General features: G+C 39.8%; 1 protein-coding gene across 1 annotated transcript in view; it reads left to right on the plus strand.

The window, feature by feature from the left end:
• The window catches only part of FARSB (phenylalanyl-tRNA synthetase beta subunit), a 69,640-nt gene that overhangs the window by 28,793 nt on the left and 13,340 nt on the right, over nt 1–27,507 (plus strand). The window contains exons 14-16 of the mRNA XM_005676607.3: nt 1,000–1,092; nt 4,190–4,307; nt 17,826–17,981. Coding sequence (XP_005676664.1) covers nt 1,000–1,092; nt 4,190–4,307; nt 17,826–17,981 — 367 coding nt within the window. The remainder of the gene's footprint in view (nt 1–999; nt 1,093–4,189; nt 4,308–17,825; nt 17,982–27,507) is intronic.

Here is a 27,507-nt window from a genome sequence, read left to right on the forward strand (position 1 = left end):
AGAACCCGCCTGCAGTGCAAGAGACCTGAGTTTGATTACTGGGTCGGGAAGATCCCCTGGAGAAGAAAATGGGAACCCACTTCAGTATTCTTGCCTAGAGAATCCCCATGGACGGAGGAGCCTGGTGGGCTACAGTCCGTGGGGCCGCAAGAGCCAGACACGACTTAGTGACTAAACCACCACCGCCAGTCATCATTAATATTTTTTGATCACTTACTTTGTGCCAAGCATTCTATTTCTTTATCTCATTACATTTATTTGACTTGCTGTATCTCCTAGTCATTGAGTTTTATTTTCATAATTCTGCCTACCATCCTGGTTTTTAAGAGTGAGTGGTGGGTGAGTGGATTTTGGTAGGTGAGTGCTTAGGAGTTTGTTTATGACCTGGAGCTTCATCAAGCACGTATGCATAGAAGTTAAATGACATAACTCAGGCCGCTTGAATTCTTTTCTCAGTTCCACCCACTGTTCTGCCACAAGTCAGTGTGGATTTTGCAGAGGTTACAATAGTAGTCAAAACAGAAAGCTGTGTGAACACCAAGGAGGGAGAGAATTTCTTCCTGGAGTCATTAGGGATATTTTTATGGAAGAGATATCTTTTAAGTAGAATCTTGGTGGGAGGTGGTAGCCACAAGTTGGGCGGGAAGGCATTTCAGGTAAAGGTATGGAAAACTAAACAGTTCAGGGAATGAGAAGGGAATTGTTGGAGACTGGACTGCTAAGGTCAATGTAGGAGGGCCCAAGTACAGGCTGTACCACCAACTCCATGTGAAAAAATGTGCTTTAGCTCTGCTCCATGGTTAGAACTCTGGTAAGGGAACCATTAATGCTGAATTGCATCTGCTGTGGACCTGAATGTAATTGAAATATGCTTATTCTTGGTTTACTGATTTATATCTTCTGCATCGCCATGAGACCATTACAAGTTGTTACAGCATTACATACTTTAAGATTTAGTCATTGTGTTTCCATATTGATCTATTTTCATGTATTCCTTAGTGTTCCCAAGAAGATATTGCTGACAAACTGGGTATGGATATCTCTGCAACCAAGGCTGTCCACATAAGTAATCCTAAAACAGCCGAATTCCAGGTAAGGGTTTTAAGTAGATAAGAAAATGGGTAAAAACTGAGAGGCAGTACATGAGTTATGAAGTCTTTGTCAGTTGTTTTATCTCAGGGGGCAGAATTTTAGAGCTTCTTTAGAATCTCTTCTTGGATAAGTTTATGTTGGGTTCTTATATACTTTGCTGACAAAACTTCTTAGGACATTTTATAATCTTTTCTTGATTAGCTGTGTAGGTGGTTCTTACTTGCTTAGTGCTAACTAGCCCAGCCTTTCTTATCTCAACTTTTCATTTCACAATTAATTTTTTAAAAAAATATTTTCAGGTTTCACCTCTTTTCTACCTGTGTATGAGTGAATCAACACCTGTTCCCAGAGCCTCCATTAAGTCTTTCGCTTTGAAATGAGTCGTTATGCCAGTTCTAGACTCTGCTGACTGTGCCTTTCATTGTGATTGTCTCGTGTTTTGGCAGTTTCATGTCAAGGTTATGATACATATTTAAATGAGAGTGATGCTCCCTTAGAAGTAAATGTTAAGTGATATACATTATAGATTAGTGCACAAACTATAAAAAGAGCATTTCAAAGTTATAATGTCTTATTAATAAGTTTGAATTGTCTTATCTTTCATACTTTAATAAGCTCACTCTTTTTTCTTATGTATGCATATCTGTGATTTGTCTGGGCTTCCCCCATGGCTCAGCAGTAAAGAATCCACCTGCCAATGCAGGAGACGTGAGTTCGACCCTTGGGTTGGGAAGATCCCCTGAAGGAGGGCATAGCAACCCACTCCAGTTTTCTTACCTGGAGAATCCTGTGGGCACAGGAGCCTGGCAGGCTACATTCCATGCAGTTGCAAAAAGTCAGATACAACTGAAGCAACTGAGCATGCATGCATGATTTGTTTAGGCTTTAGAGAAGATCATGTCTATTAGATTCACTCTGGCATCAAAGGGAATGTTAGAATTGGAAAGAAATGCTTTTAAGAAAGTTAATTTCATCTGAATTTTGTGATTTGTGAGTTTCTTTGAATCTTGATTTTCACTTCTAAAAGTAGTAGCTGAGTTAGTTCTTGACATTCTAAAGTTCTAAAAATGTTAAAATTTAGATATTTTTTTTTAAAAGTTAGATTTAATCAGTAGAACTACTTACAAGTAGAACAGGGAAGCCTAATGCTCTGCAGTCCATGGGGTCACAGAGAGTCTGACACGACTGAGTGACTGAAGAACAACCAAATGTGCAGATTAGAGCTAAACGAAGTAACTAATTGGTAATATGCATCAAGGAGTTGAGTTCTGTCTCTGTAATCAGTGTCAGAACTTTGAAAAATCCTTATGCTAGTTTAGAAGGATTGTAGTAATGAGTTTATATATTTTGTTTTCTGAGGCCCACTGGCTTTTCTAAGATGTCGTAGGTGTTCTTTTTAATAAGAGGTACTCAAATTCATTTGGATAGAATGGAACAGGTGTTGATTCACTCATTATAAATGTGTGGAAATTTTTCAGTAAATCTTAATGGATTTTTGAGTGTTTTTCCAAGTGTTTCTTTTTTTTTTTTTTCCTATGTTCACTTATCAAGCTTGATAGATATCTTACAGTGTGATAATATTAGGTTATTTAGGGTTTACATCCTGCCTATTTTATATAAGTGGAAAGAAAATAAATCAGTAGCACATTAAACGTCACTGTAAATAGCTGTACTTTAGCACGCAGAAGAATCAATATTTCTGCGTTAAATATATGAGAGATGAGAGTCTCTGTGTTAGATTTGGCAGATTCTGTATTTTACCCTCACTTTATGAATAGCTATGTCCTACCATTACTAATGTGGCTAACATATTTATTTATGGTTAAAATAAATGTACATTGTTCCTGGTCTTCTATCAGTTTATTGTCTAAGCTTATTCTTTCTTTTGCTCAATTCTTAACTTTGGGCTATTTTTTGGTAGTAGATATGTTAGAAAATGGATGAAATAAGAGAAGTGTTATTTATTGAAGTCTGTGAAATTTAACTGTAATTGTAAAGACAATTACAGAATATTACCATATCGCCTTAAATTAACAGTAGTATTCCTAATATCCTTAAATATCTAATTATTGTTCAAATTTTCTCAAGCTTCTTTTATTTTTTTAATTTTTTAATTAAAAGATAATTGCTTTATAGAATTTTGTTGTTTCCTGTCAAACCACCACATGAGTCAGCCATAGGTATACATATGTCCCCTCCCTCTCATTTTAATTTTTGATTTGGGATTCAAATGAAGTTCATACTTCAGTGTGATATTGATTGATGTGCTTCTTAGTCTCTCTTAATCCACAGGTTGTCCCTCCATCCATTCATCTCTTCCTGTCTCTGTCCTCCTTTCACTTTGTGGAAGAAACTTGATCACTTACCCTGTGGAGTTCTCACATTTAGGGTTTTGCTGACTATATTCTGGTGGTCCCCTTATCAGTTCAGTTCAGTCGCTCAGTCGTGTCCAAGTCTTTGCGACCCCATGGATTGCAGCACGCCAGGCCTCCCTGTCCATCACCAACTCCCGGAGTTCACTCAGATTCACGTCCATCGAGTCAGTGATGCCATCCAGCTATCTCATCCTCTGTCGTCCCCTTCTCCTTCTGCCCCCAATCCCTCCCAGCATCAGAGTCTTTTCCAATGAGTCAACTCTTTGCATGAGGTGGCCAAAGTACTGGATTTTCAGCTTTAGCATCATTCCTTCCAAAGAAATCCCAGGGCTGATCTCCTTCAGAATGGACTGGTTGGATCTTCATTAAGAATGAAATAACTATGCACGTTTTCCTGTTTGTTTTGGCTACTAAGCTGAAAACTGTGGTCATATAGCAGCTCATGGCAGCTTCATGGTTTTTTGTAGTGCCTACGTATTTGTGTCCTGTTTTCCTCATTGTCCAGGTATTTTTTATTGCATTTACATTTTCCCTGGTCCTAGTTTTTAAACATGTGGTTTAATTTATGTTTAATCTATATAAAATATTTGTATTTTTTGTAATCTACTTCAATTACTTTGTGAAATAAAGCAGAACATGAAGTCCTGAAATTAAAAATTAAAAATGACTTGGATATTTAGGCATTGCATTTGGTCAGTGCAATTTCACGTCTTCTCCTGCAGGTGGCACGCACGACCCTTCTTCCTGGCCTCCTCAAGACCCTAGCTGCCAATCGAAAGATGCCACTTCCTCTGAAGCTGTTTGAAATCTCTGACATTGTAATAAAAGATTCTAGCAGAGGTAAGAATGAGTTACCTTTGATTTGTATATTTAAAGCATTTTTTTATTATGAAAATTTCAACTGTATATAAAAGTAGAGAAAATAATGGAACTACTCCTGTGATTCTAGCACCCAGCTTCAACAGTTATCAACACACACGTGGCCAGGCTTCCTTCATGTCTACTGCAACCCACTGCCCCATATTAGAGTAGTGTAAATCCTAGACATCATATCATTTCAGCAACAAACACTTTAGTTTCTGTTTCTGAAAGATAAGGAATATCACTGGTTTGGCTTTTTTTTTTTTAATAACCCCACACCGTTATTTTATTATATCATTAAATATCTAGCTAGTGTTTGAATTTTTCCAGTTGTTTCATAAATTTAATTTTCATTACTGATTTGTGTGAATCAATCCAAGCAAGGGCCAGCTACTTGACTGTAGTATCTCTTATTTTTAATAGGAAACAAATTTTAACTGAGTTTAGTAATATTTATGAAGAGCCCTATTAAAACCTCAGCCTGAAAAGCACTGTGGAGTACTTCTTTTTTCCTTATGTTGTGATTTATATGTGTATCATTTTGACATACTTTATATCTTACCATTCTGGTTTAGCAGTGATTGTTCCTATCAGTGTTGTCCAGTGATTATAAATCTGTTTTACCAGTTTTTGCTTCTTTTGAGTATGGTCTGAACTTGTTAGTATAGCAGGTTGTTTCATCTAGTATTTGGAATATAGTGGTTATTTAATAAATATATTAAGTATGTATTAAGTACTTAAATCTGATTTCCCAGAAAGCCAGTCTCATTCAGCTTTCTCCATATCTTCAGCTTTATATTAAAGTTTGACTTGACTGTTTGGAGTTGCGTGTATGGTATCTCTTGGTGAGCAGTGCCCTGAAAGGACTAAATTACTGGCAGTGTTTCTTTTGAGTCCCTTGATTTAACCGTTGCAGTCCCAGCAGTATTTATTCAGTGTACTGTAGACTCTGCAAAATTCAGTGTGTTGCTCTGAATCAGTTCACAAAAGAAGAGGCCTTTTCCTCAGTTTCTCCTGAAGAGGCCAATATGGCGTCATTGTGACTACCAGAAAGTAGTCAAGAACCACTGACTGTAAACCGGCCTGTGTTAGAGGTACAGCCACCTTGACTGTTTGTGGTGGACTGTCCATCGCAAACCTTCCAGCCGAAGGCTGGATTCTGTCTGCTCCCCAGTATGTAGCCTGTCTTCAGTTAACAGTGTCACCGTGCTTTTGTACGGTGCTTTTTGCTTTTCAAAAAAAGTTTTTTTAAGGTACTTTCTCTTTTTTGATTGTTAAAACATCTCAGAGGCAAGTGGGACAAAATATTGTCCCCATTTAATATGCTAGAAAATTAAGACAAAAAACTGGTAATTTGTTCAGAGTCACTTAAAATGAGGAACTTAGGGCTCGGCCAGGATTTTGGTCTCAGTGCTCGTATCCTTGGAGAATAAAAGTTCATTTTCATATTAGTCCCTGTAGAATGTTCTTTGGGTGATAAATCTGCTGTAACAGAAAAGACATCTTCAGTGCCAGCTGCAAATAGTTTTGAGGGTTCTTACTGCCTCTAACCATCCTTTGGTATAGATAACTGAGAATTTGTTATTATCCCAATGTCAATTTTTTTCTGTTAACTTTGACTTGTTATCTGTCATACTAGTTCTTTGAGTTTTATGTTTTCATCCTTGATGATCCATTCATATTTCTAAATATAGCTGCTGCTGCTGCTAAGTCGCTTCAGTCGTCTCTGATTCTGTGCGACCCCGTAGATGGCAGCCCACCAGGCTCCCCCGTCCCTGGGATTCTCCAGGCAAGAACACTGGAGTGGGTTGCCATTTCCTTCTCCAGTGCATGAAAGTGAAAAGTGAAAGTGAAGTCGCTCTGACTCAGCGACCCCATGGACTGCAGCCTACTAGGCTCCTTCATCCATGGGATTTTCCAGGCAAGAGTACTGGAGTGGGGTGCCATTGCTTTCTAAATATAGGGTTAGGTTAATTACTTAAGATTTCGTCAAAAGTTCTGTAATACTGTTTCAGCACCAGGCCTCTTCCCTAGTAGCAGGGGCTCCTTGCAGGGCTCCCCTGCTCTCAGGCAAGCAACTTGGAGCCTGGAGGGTATGGGTGAGAGGCGAGCTGCGGTCCCCACAGTTGCCATGGGCAGGCTTTGCCATAGGCGTGGAGCATTTCACTCTCCTGCAGTGCTGGGTGGGGCTGCCTTTGCTGGGTTTCTTTTTCTCTGTGTTTCTTGGAAAGGCCCCAAGGCCCATGTGTGGAGGTTGAAAGAGAGTTGTTCTTAAATATGAGTGCCGTAGGCCATCATTGTACCAATCCCCCTGGTGATGATTCAGAAACCCCATCCGTATATGTACTTTTTAACTTAAAGATTTGTATTTCTGCTGCACTTTTGTTTCCTCAGAAAGACTAGTTCTTCTCTCTGCAGCAGATCTCTTTTATAACTGTGTTTAGTTGTGATCATTCTGCTCTGTTTTCCACATCAATCCATTTTTTAACTGCTACTACTTTGGTCTGCTGTCTTGCACCATTATGGCTTATTCTTTTTCCTTAAAATTTTCTGTCATACCAATGGCATTCGAGGAGTAAAGAAGAGGTAAATGTGCTCAGGAAGTCTACCATCTTGAAAACATAGGTTTGCTTTAATTTATGTGGCGTGTGTTTCCTGTTTAGGTAGGCCTGGATTCTGTTTCATAGCAGAAGAAGCGTTTCTGGTGGATTATTCTCACTGTGGACCTGTGGCCTCCCTGCCTGTCTTCTGCTGTGCAGAGAGGACTCTGCAGGAGAGGCAGCCCAGCTCCGCAGGTCCTTGAGGGACTCTGCAGCCAGAGCGCCCGCATTTGAGCCCTGGTTCTGCCACTTGTTGCTCTGTTGCTAAGTCGTATCTGACTCCCTGTAACCCCGTGGACTGCAGCGCGCCAGGATTCCCTGACCTTCACTATTTCCTGGAGCTTGCTCAAGCTCAACGTCCATTGAGTCAGTGGTGCCATCCAACCCGTCTCGTTCTCTGTCGGTCTTACCAGCTGCTTAACTTCAGACAGTTTAATTTTTCATTGCCTCAGTTTCCTTATCTGTACAGTGAGAACAACAATAAAACTTTTTTCATGAGATTTGTTGTAAAAGTTAAGCCACATAGAAAGTTGCAGCCACATAATAAGCACTGTTTAGTGTGTGCTCTGTCAGGGTATTAGCAGTCCCTAAGGCCAGATACCTAGCATCTTGAGATCTCTGGAAATTTTGAGAATGAATTAAAAATTGGCTCGTCATCAAAGGCTTAAGACAAGTGGGACTCACTTTTATCCTAACTTTTGACTTAATTCGTTTTTCTTCTGTTGTACACTTTTTTTTTTTTTTTAAGGAAAAGAAAACCCAAACATACTGTAGGAATTTACTTAAAATAAGAAGGTTGGTTTTTAGCAGTTTATCACCCACTTCTTTTCAATGAATTAGTGGTGTTTTTACTGTCTCTCAAACCAGGAATCTTCTCTCTTTTGGATTTACATTAGCCATTTGCTCCTAAATAATGAAACAGTTTTGAAGAAAAAAATCTAGATCATCAAAGGTAAAATGATAGAGCAGTCTTCCAGTTAACTATAAAAATGTCCCAACTTTTCGCTGGTGAGGGCAGTACTCAAACTATTGATTGAAAAAGGGTGAAGGTGTGTGGGAAGAGTGGTCAAGACAGTCTCATTCGTTGTACTGCTGGAATGTATTTTTCAAGTTCCTTTTCTTCGCCAGGGCCCTGCTTGGAATGAGAGAAAGTTTGCCAGCTTTGAGACGGACCAGTGAACAGTTTTTACAGGTGGTGTTGCAAGGGAGTGTGTAAGACACCCTGATCACACAGAGAAGGGAGTGACAACTGCCACTAACTGGTTTTGTGACGTTAGGGAAAGCCCAACTCTCAGCGTCCCTTCAGTTTTGTGTAGCCAAGCATGTCTTCCAAGATGGAAATGGAAAGGGACTCTGTGCTGGAGTCAGTGTGACTCCCACAAATTCTGTCTGGCCTGCATTCCTGTAAGAGTGGATGAAAGCCCCTCAGCCCCCGTTTGACCTCATCAGACAGTTTCGTATGCCATTGTGGACTTTTCCACTGTCCATGACATGGGGCTGGCATCCCGCCCAGTGAGAGACTTGGGCTCCCTCCTCAGTGAGGGTTTCCACTCTGAGTCAGACACACTCTTGTTCTTTGAAGCTGAGCTCCTCACTGCATTTGTTGAATCATAAGATCTGCAGTTGCTGCAACGTTTTAAAAAAAAAAAAAAATTAGTCCTGACTCAAGGGACTAAGCTGATTTATCCTTTTTAATGGGTAGAGTGATGTGTGTCTCTGAAACGAGAAGTTAAATGTAGACTCTGCTGTGGGGTGAATTATCAGCTTTATTATAACAACGAAGCCCAATAGAGGCTGAACTGAAGCCATCAGATCAGACTGCCATGTGACTAACTGGTCTTTTTCAGTTGTTACGTTTGTCTTTTCAGTGTGGAGGAGAAACTGCAAACAAAATAGTAAAAGATTACTTCAGAAGAGCAGTTGTGGAGTGGGATTGCTAACCTTTGTGCCCACAAATGCAAATATATTTTGCCAAGTCCCACACTCTGGCTTTTTATTAAGTGCAGATTGAATTCTGCCTGTCACAGTTTATTCCACAGTGGTCCTTGAAGCTGCCAGGATGCCTCGAAGCTCACAATAATGGCAGGAGAACAAGCGTCATAGGGCTGAGTCTAGGTTTAAAAGGAATGATAGGAGGAAGACTTAGTTTGGCTTTGTAGAGCAAGTATATAGGGTGATTTACATTTAGCATGGTATGGACATGCCTGGTGGTCCAATGGCTAAGGCTCCATGCCCCCAATGCAGGGGGCCCGGGTTTGATCCCTAGTCAGGGAACTAGATCCCATGTGCTGCAACTAAAGAGTCACATGCTTCAGCTAAGGCCTGGCACAGCCAAGTCAATAAATACACTAACTATATTTTAAAGGAAACATTTATATTTAAATAAATACATTTAGCATAATGCAGTCATCCAGTTGTCCACTGACATATATCAGTGATGATCATATTGTACCTTAAAGAATTTTTGCTGTATGCTTAGTCACTGAGTCCTCCCCAAATCTTTGTGACCCCATGGACTGTAGCCCGCCAGGCTTCTCTGTCCATGGGGATTTTCCAGGCAGGAATACTGGAGTGGATAGCCTTGCCCTCCTCCAGGGGATCTTCCCAACCCAGGTATTGAAGCCAGGTCTCCTGTACTGCAGACAGATTCTTTACTGTCTGAGCCACTAGGGAAGAATTTGGGTTTCTAATATTTGTTCTAGTAGGAGAAATGGGTTAAAAGCCCTTGACCTGAGGAAGGTCCAGTTATCTCACTGGCCTCAGCAAGGACACTTGCTCCAAACCTTCACTTCTTGCTCAGACCATTCCTGCAGAGCATTACTTCAGTTGTGGTTCAGTTCAGTTTAGTTCAGTCGCTCAGTCGTGTCCGACTCTTTGAGACCCTATGAATCACAGCACGCCAGGCCTCCCTGTCCATCACTAACTCCCGGAGTTCACTCAGACTCACATCCATCAAGTCCGTGATGCCATCCAGCCATCTCATCCTCGGTCGTCCCCTTCTCCTCCTGCCCCCAATCCCTCCCAGCGTCAGAGTCTTTTCCAATGAGTCAACTCTTCACATGAGGTGTCCAAAGTATTGGAGCTTCAGCTTTAGCATCATTCCTTCCAAAGAAATCCCAGGGTTGATCTCCTTCAGAATGGACTGGTTGGATCTCCTTGCAGTCCAAGGGACTGTCAAGAGTCTTCTCCAACACCGCAGTTCAAAAGCATCAATTCTTCGGCACTCAGCCTTCTTCACAGTCCAACTCTCGCATCCATACATGACCACAGGAAAAACCATAGCCTTGACTAGACGGACCTTAGTCGGCAAAGTAATGTCTCTGCTTTTGAATATACTATCTAGGTTAGTCATAACTTTTCTTCCAAGGAGTAAGTGTCTTTTAATTTCATGGCTGCAGTCACCATCTACAGTGATTTTGGAGCCCAAAAAAATGAAGTCTGACACTGTTTCCACTGTTTCCCCATCTATTTCCCATGAAGTGATGGGACCAGATGCCATGATCTTCGTTTTCTGAATGTTGAGCTTTAAGCCAACTTTTTCGCTCTCCTCTTTTCACTTTCATCAAGAGGCTTTTTAACTCCTCTTCACTTTCTGCCATAAGGGTAGTGTCATCTGCATATCTGAGGTGATTGATATTGATATTTCTCCCAGCAATCTTGATTCCAGCTTGTGTTTCTTCCAGTCCAGCATTTCTCATGATATACTCTGCACAGAAGTTAAATAAACAGGGTGACAATATACAGCCTTGACGTACTCCTTTTCCTATTTGGAACCAGTCTGTTGTTCCATGTCCAGTTCTAACTGTTGCTTCCTGACCTGCATACAGATTTCTCAAGAGGCAGGTTAGGTGGTCTGATATTCTGTTGTGGTAGGGCTGTATTTCTTCTGCCCTGCCAAATTGCTGCTTAAATAGTTCCTAAACCTTCTCATTCTCCCTGCAGCTTTTCTAAATCAGAGAATGCTCTACTTCTTACCCTGCTTAGCTTGGATGTGGAAATCCAGAAATTTTTTTTTTTAAACTTTGGAAGGTAATTTTTTTAAATCTTTACTATATTTAAGATTCTTGTCTGTTCTGCTCCCTGCACCACCGTGGCTCCTGAAGCATAGCTGATTCACTGTTCTTCTATGATTCGGTTTGTTCCTTCTGTTTGCTGTTGGTTTGCACCTTTTATGTATCTGTTCTATATTGTAACCTACTAAAATAAAGGGGCCCAATCTTTGTAGTTTTTTGTGTAATTCTTTGCCTGATAAAAAGCTCAGTGAAAGCATTTTCATTATGAGCTTGTAAAATACTTCACCTCTGAGAAATTGTCCATTAATTCTGCAGCCATTAAATATTAGGAGATTATCTAGCATCCACATGTGGAATGTGGCTCTCTGAAGAGAGCTTATGTCATCAGTCTGGATTAATTTAATTTTACTACTTTATATTTTTGGCATGTAGAACTTCCAATTAATGATTCAAAAAGTATGGGTGTAGGGAACATTGACCTTAACAATATTTGAAGTAGCATCATTCACATGTGTGATGGCATCTTAACTGGGTAAATAACATCATTTTTAATACAGAAAGTTATTTTAGTACATTTGGCTCAACATAGTTAAGATCTCCTAACGTGACTATAATGTGCTCTGTCATGCGTTGAATATTGTATTTTTTTAATAGATAAAAATCCATTCCAGGTTCATGTTAACAAAATAAAAGCCAACCCACAAGGATGTAGCTTTTTCCTTCATGCAGTGAGAAGGTCATAGTTTTTTTCCTCACATTTGTTTCTTGGCCTTCAGCATTATTTGAAAAAGATAAGTCTCTACTTCAGTGCTGTAATATAGAAGTGCTTTAAGGGAAATTGTTCTTAAGTTTTATTATGTTTGTTTTTAAAATTGCAAATGTATTTGTAATATCTTTAAGAACTTTCCCAAATACATATTTTTAACCGTAATTCTATTTTCACATTAAAAAATAAAACCACGTGTCCACCTTTTCCCAAATCCTGCTCCTTTAATTAGTTGCCAGACATTCTCTACATGTTTAACTGTGTGTTTTACATTTCTGTATGTAGCTGCAGATCCAGGTACTTTTTAGTGTTCATTCAAATAGAATTATGCTTTTTCTGTCTTATTCTGTACTTTTGCCCTATGAATGCATCCTGTTTACCTCATTGCTTGTTGTTGTTGTGTGTGTGTGTGTTTTCTTTATTTCTTGGCTTTGGCATGTGGGATCTTAATTCCCCGACCAGTGATTGAATTTGTGCCCCCCTGCATTAGAAGGTGGAGTCTTAACCACTGGAACAACAGGGAAGGCCCCCCACCCCCCGCCCCCGCCGTACCTCATTCTTTTTAATGGCTGCATAGCATTCCATTGTGTGGATATACTGTAATGTGTTTACTCAGACTGTTATGATGACTTTAGATTGTTACCAGGGTTTTGCTAAAATACATCTATTGTAATGAGCATCCTAGTACCCTTATAGAAATACGTATTTTTTGAAGTTGGTCAGTCCATAGGTTTGAGCATTAAATGTTTGCTACCTTGTCAAATTCTCTACTAAAGAGGATTTTTTTTAAAAACACAAATTTGCAGTCCTATCAAAAGTGCTTAAAAGTTCCTGTTCCACATTAGATCTAATTTTTAGTGGTGTATGTCTTAACGAGATTCTTACAGCTTTTGTGAATCATTAGGACTACTACGAATTTTTTTGAAGGTAAGTAAAATTTGCAATATAAGCTATCATCTCATGGGTACCATCAATATTAAAGAAATTTGTTGGATGGAATAAACTAAAGATCAGGATGATTTGTTATGTTCTGAGCTTGGCCAGACAGTTATTCTCAAGCTCAGTATCAGCCACCAGCTGACCTGGGAGCTTTGTTGGTTTCCCAGTAGGCTTTCTCCTAGTATCTTCATTTGGGCTTCTCTGTGAATGTGAGAAGAGAGATGGAAAGATTGACCTGGAGACTCTGTCCTTTTCCATTCTGTGCCATTTATGATAACTTAACCTAACACCCCTAATTTGTTTTTAATCATTCGTCCTTTGGTGAAAGAGAGTCTACACTAAGCAGAAGCCTGTTCTAAAAATTTGAATTGTATGCAATAGTCATTTACTAAGGGACTTTGTGTATCACTTTTCCCCTTTTTTTCTTCCTTTATAAAATCATTTGGCATGTTCTTGCAGCTTCCAGAGTTGTAGCAGCTATCCCTCCTCTTGGTGGTTTAGATCAGCCTCTCCAGGCATTACTTTGAAGTCTGAAAGACACTGGTAATTTAGGCTGACATACTTGGCAGGCCCATTTAAAAGGCAGAATTGTGTGATGGCATGACACAAGAGGTCTGTTAACTGAGTTATAAAGAACTGAGCATTTCCAACAAACCCTAGTTTTGGCATGAAATTTAAATAGTTCTTATTTTGTGGCATGCAGTCAGTGTACTTCCTGTGATGTAATATTGTCCCTCAGTGCAAAATCCTAGGAAGTGGAAATTTTACTAAACCTAGCAGTTTCTCCAAGACATTTCTGGGTGGAAGTGAAGTATATGGTTATTTTCTCTTTCAATTCAATCCAGCTAATTCAGAGGAAGTATTTTAGCAGGATGTGATGAAGCAGGTTTAGAGGGACTGGTAGCATTTGGAAGAGAAAAAACAGCCCATCGGTGGGGGCTGCGAGAGGGCACCTTTTCAATGCGTTTAATCTAGTTCTTATGGTGGGTTTAGTATAAAGCCCTGAAATCAATGGCCTTTCTTAAAAATACTGTGACATTGAATTAAAAAATAAACAGCTTATTACTCTATATGTGTATGCTGCAAACATCCTGAAACCTTTCTTGATTGGAGTATAATTTTAAGTCCTGTATTTTTATCCTAATTTCATTATTCTCATCATCAAAATCAATTTTTTAAAAGAAATTCTAAGTCTTTAAACCAGATGTTGTTCCTCTTATTAGAAAGGCAAGTTTTACATAATGTGGAGATCAGGACAGAAGTATTCCAAGGCAAAGGTTACCAAAATAGAGCTTCCAGTTTGTGTTACTAAGCTTTCTGAATGGTGGCATTACCATGGGGCTCTTCTCTCACAGCAAGAATGGGGCTGCAACGTAGTTTCAATACATATCTGTATGTTAAAGTGGAAGCATGTGACACCAACAAATGGGTACCACATGGTAGAGATACCCAGGAGCAAGTCCGTGATATGAAAGGGATAAATTAGTTCTATTTCACTGCATGTTTTTCTCTTCAAGGGGAAGTGGGTGGGGGCTGGGGGATGGGGTGGGCGGGGTGAGCAGAGAGGAGGGAAGAGAGAGGGAGAAGAGGAGAGGTGGAGAGGAGAGAGGGGTGTGTGTGTGTGTGTCGGTGTGCCTGTGTTCCTCCAGAGCAATCAGTTCCCTCATTTTAATTAATGCATGTGGTTGATTAGTGAGGTTTGATGCCTGCCTGGGTGTAATATTAATTTTTATTCTGACGGCTTCGATTATAGCTTTTAGATAGCAAATATCTTTATCCGTACACGTGGAGGTGATAGACAATGAGGCTGGCACAGTACTGACTCTCCAACATCAGCTGGCTCTTGGGCAGGCTTAGAATGTGGCCACTGTCTGGTCCTGGCCTTGTTTAATTCTGTATATGCTTTGCTTTCTTTCCAGGCTTTATTGATTTATTCAAAAAATAATCATTGAGCATTTAGTCTGTGCAGGCCCTATGCTGGCTCTGACCTCTACCCTCTAGGGATACCTAGTGTAGAGTGTTTTGAACATAGTGGGTGCTAAGAAATGTTACATGGCAGGGACAGTTATTTCTCTATGTATGTTCAGTCCAAAGTTTAGCTTAGAATATAATTTATATGAGTTACAACGCTGATGATGGCTAGAAACTTTAGTTAACTCACTTTCAGAAATAATCTATTTCAGTTGCTTAACTAAAAGTGTTAAACATGAAAACTTTTGAAAATAAAAGCATCTGTTTAACATATCAAAAACATTTCAAGAATGCACATCTCCAAGTATACAAGTATATTCATACATAAGTTTGCGCTTATACTTTCTTTATCTTCATCTAAATCCTTTAGAGATTTCTTCTAAATCCTTTAGAAATTAAGAGATTTCTGCTGTACAGTGGAGAGGGTGTGGGTTTTAAAGTTAGGCAGTCCTGGTCCAGTCCTGGTTTTGTAACTTGTTAGCTGTGTAATTACAGTTAGCTCCAGGCAGTTAGCTTGACTTTGGGCAAAACCTTTCTGAGCTTTTGTTTCTCCATCACAGTTTCCCTGTCCATTTTCATGATACAATAAAAACCTAGCTAACACAATTGTCTTGAGAATTAAGATGACAAATAGGCTGATAGCTGCTAAGTCCTGGCACATAGTAGATAATTCGTTCATGTTAGTTTTCCTTTCCTTTTACCATTTACGGACTCATTTTTATATTACTTTAATAGTAAAACACAATGCATTAAAATACTCATTTGTTTACTTGGATGTCTGGAAGGCAAAAGATATTGTATATTTTATGCAAATTATGGCTGTGAGAATAAGTCTGTGGAAGAACTTTTGCTCAATACATGCTAATATGAAGCAGCTTTTTATTTTGTTTGTTCCCCCAGATAGACATTAATTTGTTCTTTTTCTAATTTGAAAGGTAAAATGAAGCCAATGTTTGTTGTTTATGTAGAGCAGCAGTGTCCTCCAGAATTTATTAAAGGGCCACGAGTGTGTTTATCTGTTAGAAAGTTAAATGATCTCCAATGAATTTGAGTCTGTCTTTGTATGCTAATTTATTAATAAATTAGTTTTAAATTTTTCTAATCATCACTACAGATACAAAACAGTCCTATCACGCCCCTAGACCCACATGTTGTCCCACTGTAGTCACATTCCCCCACCTCCCATCTAACCCTGGTGACTATCTTGTTCTCTGTAGCCTTGAGTGTGTGCATGCTAAGTCCCTTCACTCGTGTCTAACTCTTTGCGACCCTATGGATTGTGGCCCTCCAGGCTCCTCTGTCCTTGGGATTCTCCAGGCGTGAATATTGGAGTGGGTTGCCATGCCCTCCTCTAGGGGATCTTCCTGACACAGGGATCGAACCCGCATCTCTTAAATCTTCTGCATTGGCAGGCAGGTTCTTTCCTGCTCGTGCCACCTGGGAAGCCCTCTCTGTTGCCTTAGTTTTCCCTTTTCCAGCATGTCACATAAATGGACTTACATTGTCCACTTACATTGCTGTATAAAACTGGCTTCTTTTCATTCATCTTAGTACCTTGAGATACATCTAAGTTATCAAGACTACCTTATTACTGAGTAGTATTCCATTGTATGGGTGAACCAGTTTGTTATCTAGTCATTTGCATTTTTGTGATTCTTTTAAAAAATATTACATTTGTGGGACTACCCTTGTGGTCTAGTGGCTAAGACTCCACACTCCAGTGCAGGGGGCCGAGGTTCAATCCATCCGTGGTTAGTGAACTAGATCTCACATGCTGTAACTAAGACCTGGCAAAACCAAATAAATAACTTTTTAAAATATCATAAGTTTGTTCTGATTTTCAAAGTAGAAAAAAAAAATTAAGGAAGGTTGGAAAATAGATAAACTTTAAAAAAATTAATCCTACCCAAACATTACCTCTGTTAACATTCAGGTACATTTCTTTACATACTTTTTCCTGTGAATGGAATTTTTTGGTTTGTGGTTATATTCACGTAGTTGTATCCTTCTTAAATTGCTGTTTTTTTCATACTTTAATTGTGATGTATAAATATGACATAGATAATTTAAAAAGATTATAAAGTAGACACTGGTTTAACCATCCAAGTTAAGAAATGGAATGTTGCCAGTGTCCTAAGCTGCTCGTAAGACCCATCTCTATCGTATCACCTTCCTTTACCTGGACAGTCACTGTCCTGACTTTGATGACAGTCACTTCCCTGGTAGCTCAGTCAGTAAAGAATCTGCCTGCAGCACAAGAGACCCAGGTTCCGATCCCTGGGTCGCAAAGATCCCCTGGAGAAGGAAATGGCAACCCACTCCATTGTCCTTGCCTGGAACATCCCATGAACAGAGGAGTCCGGTGGGCTGCAGTCCATGGGGTCACAGAGTCGGGCAGAACTGAGCAACTAACACTTTCACTCCCTTACTTGTTTCATAGTTTTCCAACCCGCCTGCACTCTTTAGACAGTGTGATTTGGCTTTGTTTCTTTTTGAACTTCATGGCCTCCCTTTTTTGTTGCATTTACCATTATAAGTATTTGTTCTAGCCCTACTGTAATGAATCTTCATAAAGGTGCTTTTTGGAGAAGGAAATGGCAACCCACTCCAGTATTCTTGTCTGGAAAATCCCATGACAGAGGAGCTTGGCAGGCTGCAGTCTATGGGCTCCCAAAGAGTTGGACACAACTGAGTGACTAACACTTTCACTTTCAAAGATGCCTTTTAGCCCCATAGTATTCTGATAAGTGATTGTGTTGTAACTATGTAGCCATTTCCTAATTTGGGTTGTTTCTAATTTTCACTGTTGAAACTAACGCTTTATGTAGAAGTTATAGCTTTCTGTATGAATCCTTATTTTTGTATTTAAGATTATTTCTTTCGGATAGTTTTCTGCCTTAAAGAGTATGAAATTTTAAGGCTCTGAAAAATGTTGCTAAATCCTAAACCAGTTCATACCACAATGAAGCCTATTGTTCATGGGCCAGCCTTGAGGGTTTTCCATACCTCCCCCTAATAAAAACACTTCAGGGAACTTGATGGTTGAAAAGTCATCTTGTCTTTCTGAGGTTGATTGTTTCTCTGTATGCTTACTAATCGGTGTCCTTTTTTGTTGATTTTGCCTGAGTTTGTGTTGGGGTAAATCAGCTTCTTAGGTGATGATTAGTGTATCCTTCTGACCATTTCTTTTATTTTTTTATTTTTTCAGATGTGGGTGCAAGAAACTACAGGCATCTCTGCGCTGTTTATTACAACAAGAATCCTGGGTTTGAGATAATCCATGGGCTTCTGGATAGAATCATGCAGCTGCTTGACGTGCCTCCTGGTGAAAAGAAGGGAGGATATGCGATCAAAGCATCAGAAGGTGAGACAGATCCATTGAGTCTAGAGTCAGCAATTCCGTAATGAGGAGCCCAAGCCCTGTTTGTGATAAAACTTTTTGGCTTGATGGTGGAGAGGGGGGACGACAGGGAAGTTAGGAAATAGAGCTTCATATCAATTCGGTCCAGTTCAGTCGCTCAGTTGTGTCCGACTCTTTGCAACCCCATGGACTACAACATGCCAGGCTTCCCTGTCCATCACCAAACCCATGTCCATTGAGTCGGTGATGCCATCCAACCATCTCATCCTCTGTTGTCTCCTTCTCCTCTTGCCTTCAATCTTTCCCAGCATCAGGGTCTTTGCTAATGAGTCAGCCCTTCGCATCAGGTGGCCAAAGTATTGGAGCTTCAGCATCAGTCCTTCCAATGAATATTCAGGACTGATTTCCTTTAGGATTCAGTGGTTGGATCTCCTTGCAGTCCAAGGGACTCTTAGGAGTCTTCTCCAACTCCACAGTTCAAAAGCATCAATGCTTTGGTGCTCAGCTTTCTTTATGGTCCAACTCTCACATCCATACACAACTACTGGAAAAACCATAGCTTTGACTGGACAGACTTTTGTTAGCAAAGTAATGTCTCTGCTTTTTAATATGCTGTCTAGGTTGATCATAGCATTTCTTCCAAGGAGCAAGCGTCTTTTATTTCCATGGCCGCAACTGCCATCTGCAATGATTTTGGAGCCCAAGAAGATAAGTCTGTCCCTGCTTCCATTGTTTCTCCATCTACTTGCCATGAAGTGATAGGACTGGATGCCATGATCTTCATTTTTTGAATGTTGAGCTTTAAGCCTACTTTTTATTCTCCTCTTTCACTTTCATCAAGAGGCTCTTCAGTTCCTTAAATCAATTAATTGTCCATATTTTCTAGAAAAACCTTTTTTTCCTCCAGCATTTTGAGAAAATGCTTTTCAGAGCTCTTCCAGCACCATACAGTATACTTTTGTTCCGGCTGAGTGCCGGTAACCTCTAGTTACTGGCACCGTCAAGCCACGGCCAACCCACAGTCCTAACTGGAAACTGAGAGAACCTCAACTCATGACTTATGCTTACAGCCACCTATGTGAAGCCTTTAAGAAAAGGGAGAGAGAGTTGAAGTTAGGCTAGCTTAATGGTATATAGACTCCTAACACGCTAGTTTCTTGTCTGAGGAATTCTGAAATTTTTGCTTTTCATATCCCTATATCTTGAATCAGTATATTTTGTTAGACAAGAAATCCAGAAAAGCTTGCAAGAAACATTTTACCACTTTATTTCCACTGTTAACTTGACAATTTTATAACTCTGGCATCTTAAATTTCTGTTGGAAAATTCACTTTTTCTTGAAGTGTTATTTAGCAGTACTTGTAGTGGTCTGAAATTTGGGGGGATATGTTTTTGTTTTCCCCTTAGATTTATTTTTCTTAGTCCTCAAAGATAGGTTTTTACTGTTGTCTATTTATTTATGTTTAATTTGGAAGCTTATTTGAAAATGTAGTAGCCCTAAATAGATGAGCTTTTTTAAGTTGAAGATTTGTGGAGTTACATAAATTTTTTTAATAAAATTGAAAGATTACATATTGCAGGGAGTTACAGCTTTCTGTCATACCTCTCATTAACAGTTATCCAGTGAAGATATGTATTACTACACTTATAGAATTTTCAAGTGTTGGAAGTGGGTCTTGGAGTTCATCAGGTCCAGTTCCTTAGTCGGACAAGTGCGGGAGCTGAGGACAGGCAGGTTGAGTGAGTTGTGCTGGGTCACACGTGTAGAACCCAGGGCTCCTGCCTCCCAGTGCTCTGTCCACAGGGCCAGGTTGCCTGCCTTTATAGTGGGTTTCCGTACTCATTCATCAACTGACGCTTCTAGAATTCTGCTTTAAGGTCTGGTCATCCATGTTAACAGCAATCTGAGAGCTGATGTGACACCCTTTTTTTTTTTTTTAAACCTTCTATACAGTCTCTTCTCAGAAATTTTATATTTCATATAGAGATTAGCTGGATAAAAATCTGTTCACTGAAACATTGTGCCATTACGAGATTAACTTTATTTCTTGCTTGAAAGGTTGCAAAGATCTGACATGAAACATAGGAGCTTAATTTGTTGTGGCTATGACACTTTTATATGTAACAGTTATACTAATGACGTTTCTATAAGCCGTAAACCAGTGTCTTAATAATGACTCTCCTGCCTCAGTCAGTTCCTTAGAGGTATTTCTCAGAAGAATCTGAGCTCCCAGTCGTGAGATAGGCTACATGAAGCCCGAATAAGTAGGATATACAGGTCATTCTGTCAAGGGACCTACGGGGGAATGACCGTTGCACACCAGCTCTCACACCTTGCTGCTAAGGCCAGTGCCTTGACGTTTCCAGAGAGGGATATGGTGTAGCTTCTTCAGGGTGTCTGGGAAAACACTAGTGAGTTTCTGGGAGGTCACATGAGCCTTTGAATGACTAGGTGAGAGACTGGAAGCAAGGCAGACCACTGGAGCAAAGCCAGAAATGACGGGAAACAAGGCCTAGTGCAGTTCTATTTGACTATAGGGTAAGGAAGAAGCTTGGGACCCCAGTGTCCTGAGTGCTAGGATAAGGAATTTCAGCTAATTAACTGGAAAATTTTGAAGCTGCTGCTACTTCCCCTCCCCGCCCTTAAGTGAATGATATGATTAGATCTGTACTTTGAAGGGATTAATCTGACAGCAATATGTAAGTTGGATGGCATAGAGAGTAGAGGGGAGGAGAATGGTGGAAAGGTGTTATAGTGTGTTTTAAAGCGGTGAGAATAAGAATTGAACTTGAATGTTGGCCAAAGCTACTGCAAGGAGAAGACTGATTTAAGAAGCTGTATGAAGGTAGAAGCTAAAGTTCTATTCTTAACATTCTAAACCTGTGAAATTATAATTTTAATCCTTATATCTTTTAGCATCAAGACAATACTTCATTTTTTTAATATATAGATGTCTGTTTTGGTTTGGAGAGAGTATGTGTGTGTGTCAGAAGTTGCATTCATAAACTGTAACCACTTATGATGTGGTTGTAGATCTTCGTGTTCAGTTGTTTAGCCGACTTGTTATTGCTGTTTGATACAGAGGCCATATGTGTTTTCTTTTGAATTTACTTTGGCTCTCAGAATATTATAATGTTTTATTACATTTTGATTAATGGCAAGCATGACTACCTTTTTTTGTTTTTTTAATCTTTTTTTCTGATTGCCTTCTTTTTTTTTTAATGGGTAAAGAAATGGACCTAAAGAAGTGCCATTGTTAGAGTAAGTCAGCAGTAAAGTTGTAAAAGTTCTTCATCTAAAATTTCATATATATTTATTTCCTGAGTAAATTTCTACACAGGAGTTTGGTTGCTGAGGCATATTTAGCTATATCATTTTCTCAGGTTTATTGTTAATTGCATATAGTTTTTTCTTCTTCAAGAAAAGGTCTTCTGAGTATCAAAATGTCAAGTAGAAACAGATGAAGAGCTACCGTTTCCTGCCATTCTTGATCACTGCGCTGTCTTCTGTTACTCTGGCATATGGTTTACCTTTTAATAATTAAAAGTCCCTGGTGGCCCTGCCATTGTAATTGAGCAAAGTCTGGTCACCAGAGAGCCATGCTAATGTCAGTTCACTGGCAGGTGTACCCAGTCTCTGTGTCCATTCTAGCAAACACCACTGACTGCCTTTCATGCCGCTTTGTTTGGTGGCAGAGGGGGAACAGACTTGATTCCCCTTTAAGAACCTTGGCCCTGTCCATTGTGAGAGAAATCTGGAGACTCATTTCATTGATCATCACATTGATCCCAGGGAGTTCTGGTGACATTTGCATGTAACCTTGCTTGATGCAGGCAGCAGACCTCTGCCTCCCCAGAGTCTCTGAGAAGCACTCTTGAGGCTTGTGACTGCGGCCACCGTCAGAAGCCATAGGCACTTAGTCTCACATAGTTTTTATTTGCTGAGCATCATGGCAGTTGAGAACACAAAAGGAACTAGGACGTCAAACTGCCAGTAAAATAAAGGCAACCATTGAGTGGGAAAAAAGAAAGCAAACCTTCAACCTTTTGAATCTGCCTGCCAGTGCAGGAGATGTGGGTTCGATCCCTGGGTCGGGAAGATCCCCTGTAGGAGGAAATGGCAACCCACTCCCGTATTCTTGGCTGGAAAAATCCCATGGACAGGAGCCTGGTGGGCTACAGTCCATTGGGTCACGAAGAGTCAGACACGACTGAGTGACTGAACAGTAGAGCATTGTGAGTGCTTCAGACATCTCATAGTGTTTCACTGGCATCAGATCAGGTCATTACAGCATATGTATATGCTTTTTTCTCAGACTTCTTCCCTCTGTTTTTGTGGTTTGTTGCAAACTAAATTATGTATGTTAAAATGCATTTGTCCTTTTCAAAAACCACCTCTGGGCAAGGAAAATTCCCAGCATTTTTGTGTTTACATCAGTTATGTGGTTCTTGGGCAAATTATGGTGAAAATCACTTCTTATAGAAGATTGCATTGACTCAAGTGTGTGTGTGTGTGTGTTTTCCCCGTTGTTACTATTTCAGTTTTGTTTATTCATAAATCTATGGAAAACATCAGTTTAACCTGAGACAAGATGGAAAAACAGAAGTTTTAGTACTTTAGTTTTGACAATTCTAATTTTCATGCTGCTCAGAATCCATTTTGTGAAATGAAAAATAACCTTGCAAGTAATAGGCACATTTAATCCTGTACCATATGTACTTATAGAGGGTATTTAAATACCTTCTGTTAGTGTCACCTAATGATCGTTGACTTGACCTGTAGGTCATGACCTTTTCCCTCTTTCAGGACACCTGGGAAAGATTGCAGATGCTAAAAAAATATGGGTGAAATTGTGACGTCTCCCCGGTCTTCACACTGGTTTTTAGTATAACATGAGCTTGGAAATACACGAGAATTGTATATATTGGACAGTTTCTTGGAGTAAAAGTGTCCCGTTTATAGTCCCATTTGTACAAGACATCTAGACTGGAAGAAGGAGTGATCTTTGTGGCATCTCCACATTTTTAATTACTGTCAACAAAGACTGTTAAGGCACCAATTTTAAAAGAAAAAATGTTTGGAAGTTTGTACGCTTCTGGCCTTGTTACTGTGTGTAAAAAAATGTCCTTCATCCTCTGATTCTCTGCTTTTTTGCATCCTGATTCTCTACTTTTTCGGTGTTGGAGGCAGGCTTTCAGATACTGCCGTTTTTGTTATCTTCTTTGTGGGCTTTCTTAAGCGCAGTATTAAATGCATCAGCAGGAATCACCCCACATCCAAGCAACAGGATGACATGGGGCCAAGGTGTTCATAAAAGCCTCAGCTGTGATCATGGTTCACGTAGTCCTGAGTTTCCTTTGTTTGTTTTTACTTTTTATTTATTTATAGAAAGTGTTCTTTTTGGCTGCGCTGGGCTTTCATTGCCGTGAGAGCTTTTCTCTAGTTGTGGCAAGCAGGGGCTACTCTATAGTTGCAGTGCGTGGGTTTCTCGCTGTGATGGCTTCTGTTACTTTGGTCGGAGGTTCTAGAATGCAGGCTCAGGAGTTGCTGTTCTTGGGCTTGGTTGCTCCAAGGCATGTGGGATCCTTCTGGACCAAGGATCGAACTGGATGTCCCTTGCATTGGCAGGCAGATTCTTAACCACTGGACCATGAGGGAGGTTGTGTTCTTGAGCGTGCTTGTTTGTTTCCTTGCCTCACTCCCTCTTCTACGTATGAGGCAAAGTTCTCTCCATGCATGCTCAACACCCCGTGCTGTTGGTGAGCCGAGGAACCCACTTGACGACTCAGTGCTCAGTGCTGAGGTGGGTGCTGCACACCATGTCACTTGAATGTCTTGGTGGGCTCACTTTCCCACCTGATAGATCTTATTGAAACACAGTGTGTCTCAAGTTTTTTTTATTATCACTCCCTTAAGAAACTTTTTAGACTTTTTCCCTAATTGCCCCTCCATAAAATGTTAATTTATAACAGTTTATACAAGAGTATAGCATTAAAAGCTATGCAGCAGATACAAAGTTAAATGTTAGTAGTTTTTTCATGCAAGCTGCTAGGCTTGAAGGATCTCAGTTCCCCAACCAGGGATTGAACCTGGGTTGCAGCAGTGAAAGCCCAGAGTTTTTAACTAGTAGGTCACCAGAATTTTCTAATTTAACTGTTGACTTAAAATTACTTACTTATTCTTAACCCTGAACTGAATTTTAAAAATAAGGTTTATACTTTTTTACGTATGAAGCCCAGACATGCAGACTGGTGTGCTACAGTCCATGGGGTCGCAAAGAGTCAGACATGACTGAGCGACTGAACTGAACTGAAAATGTTAATACTGCTGGTATATTGCATATTTATTATGTACTCCATGAATATCTGGGCTTCATACATAAAAAAAGTATAAACCTTATTTTTAAAATTCAGTTCAGGGTTAAGAATAAGTAAGTACTTTTAAGTCAAGAGTTAAATTAGGAAATTCTGGTGACCTAGTAGTTAGGACTCTGGGCTTTCACCGCTGGGACCCAGGTTCAATCCCTGGTTGGGGAAGTGAGATCCTTCAAGCCTAGCAGCTTGCATGAAAAAACTACTAACCTTTAACTTTCTATCTGCTGCATAGCATTTAATGTTATACTCTTGAATAAATTGTAGTGTATCAAATTATACATGCCAGTTGGCGATTGATTTAAATACATAACTGTAATCAAAAGTTTTTAAAAAACATTCAAAACTCACTTTTCCAGTGAAAGTAAAACACTTGAAAATTTTCTTAAAAAGTATTTTCAGAAAAAAAAGTATTTTCAGTGAATTCAACTTTTCCTTGATAAGAGAAGATAACTTTTAATTAGCTGGTAGTCAGGTGAAAGTGTTAGTTGCTCAGTCATGTTCAACTCTACGATCCCATGGACTTGCAGCTCGCCAGGCTACAGTAGTCCATGGGATTTCCCAGGCCAGAATACTGGAGTGGATAGCCATTCACTTCTCCACGAGATCTTCCCAACCCAGGGATCGAACCCAGGTCTCCTGCATTGCAGGCAGATTCTTCACCCTCTGAGCCATCAGGGAAGCCCCTGATAGTCAGGTATGTTGATGTTTTTTCAGTGCAGCGCTTGATGTACTTAATGATGTGTTGCATAATAACTCTTTAAATTAGAAACTGTTTTTATTTAATTCTCAAAGCCTGAGCTATGGACAGAAGCTCTCAGAATCATACATAAACAACATCCACAAGGCAGCCTATGGTGGCTCCTGGCACACACAGGTCACCTCTTAACATGACCTCGAAGTTGAGCACTTGATACAGTCTTCCAGTCACAGGACCTGAGCCACCTGTCACCGTGGTTATGGAACACTGGTCTTGCACACATTAGCTATGTTTTCCACACCAGTGCTGCTCCCGTGAAGCCCAAGACAAGCCAGTGAGACGAACTGAATACTAAGGAGAACAGTTTTGTTAAGTAGGGTTCAGCTTTGGGGGTCTCTAAACCATTGTAATGTAAGATTGTTTTCATACCTGCCTCCCCCACCAAGAACCAGTTTTCATCCCCCATTGAAAGTGCATGCTGTGACTTACAGTGTACTTTGGAGTTACTTCAGTTTAACTGTATGTGCTGGGCAAAAAAGAGAGAGAAAGGTATTTTTGTTTAACACCATGTACTCCTTTTTTTCCTGCTTCTTAGACCTTGGCCTCCACTGTTCTGTAGAAAAGACTATGGCCCAAATACAAAGAGTAGCAAAAGAAATTCATTTTGCAGTTTCAGGGACCCAAATCCTGAAAGTTGAGATGGTTTTTAGGGTGATTTGTACTACTCAGGTTTTTGGGGTTTTTTTGTCTTTTTCTGATTCTTTTCCATTTTAGCTTTTACAAGATACTGAATATAGTTCCCGGTGCTGTACAGTAAATCCTTGTTTATTTTATATATGGTAGTATGCATCTGTTAATCCCATACTCCCAGTTTTTCCCACCACCTTCCCCTTTGGTAGCCGTCAGATTGTTTTCTTTCTCTCTGAGTTGGTTTTGTAAATCAGGTCATTTGTACTGTTGTTTAGATTATGCATGTGATAGAATATTCGTCTTTCTCTGTCTTCTCTTAATATGATAGTCTCTAGGTCCATCCCTGTTGCTGCAAATGGCATTATTTCATCCTTTTATGGCTGAGTAGTATTCCATTGACTTTATATGACACATATTCTTTGTCCATTTATCTGTTGATGGACATGTAGGTTGAGTCCATGTCTTGGCTATTGTAAATAGTGCTGCTATGAACATTGGGGTACATGTATCTATTTTAGAGTTTTGTTCAGCTGTATGCCTAGGAGTGGGATTGCTGGATCATATGGTAATTCTACTTTTAGTTTTCTGAGGAACTTCCATACTGTTCTCCATAGTGATGTACTGTACTTTTTTCTCCACACCTTCTCCAACATTTATTATTCATAGACTTTGATGGCCCTGCTGACCATGTGATGTGATACCTCATTGTAGTTTTGATTTGCATTTCTCTGCTAATTAGCAGTGTTGAGCGTATTTTCATGTGCCTGTTGGCTATCTGTATGTTTTTGGAGAAATGTCTGTTTAGGTCTTCTGCCCAATTTTATTGGGTTATTCTTTGTTGTTGTTACTGAGTTGCATGATCTTTTTGTATATATTGGACATTAATCCCTTGTCAGTCACATTGTTTGCAAATATTCTCTCTCAGTCGGTAGGTTGTCTTTTCATTTTGTTCGTGGTTTCCTTTGCTGTGCAAAAGCTTCTATAAAAGTTTTGAAACAGTTACAAGCTTATTTAAAAAAAAAAGCAGACGCAAGACAAAATACTTTTTTCTGAACTGTTTAAGAGTAAGTTGCCAACCTATACCCCTTAATACATTAGTGTGTATTTCTTGCAAACAAGGACATTGTGTCCTCCATAACCAAAATATAATCATCAAAACCAGAAAAATATCTTTCATGTTAATGTTAGCCCCATCTAATCCTTACACTGTGTGCAAGTTTTATCAGTTATCCTTTATATCACAGAATCACTTGTTGCCTTTAGCTGTCATGTCATGTCATTAGCCTCTTTCTGGAGAGTTCTAGAATAGTCAGTCTCTCCTTGCCTTTCATGACCCTGACACTTTCATTTCATAGTGTGTCCCTCAGGTTAGGGTTGTCGGATGTTTTCTTCCCAGTAGATTCAAGTTAGGCATCTTTGAAAGGATGTTGCAGACGTCCTGTCTTCTCGGTGCATCCTGCCAGTGGCACCCAGTTTCTGTTTATCTCACAGCTGAGGAAGTCAACTTGACTCACTTGATCAAGGGTTTCTTTACTGTCAACTTATTCCTCTCTCCCTTATTATTAATAAGTGTTTTGGGGAGAAGAGCATTGAAATTATGCAAATGTTCTGTTCCTAATCAGTGTTCCTATATGTTTATCTATCTCAGTACAGATTCATTATTTCCCATTTTATCCAATGTATTTTGTTGTTGTTCAGTCGCTCAGTCCTGTCTGCTTCTTTGTGACCCCATGGACTGCAACAGGCCAGGCTTTCCTGTCCTCCAGA

The sequence above is a fragment of the Capra hircus genome, chromosome 2, assembly GCF_001704415.2.
Source record: "Capra hircus breed San Clemente chromosome 2, ASM170441v1, whole genome shotgun sequence".
Lineage (NCBI taxonomy): Eukaryota > Metazoa > Chordata > Mammalia > Artiodactyla > Bovidae > Capra > Capra hircus.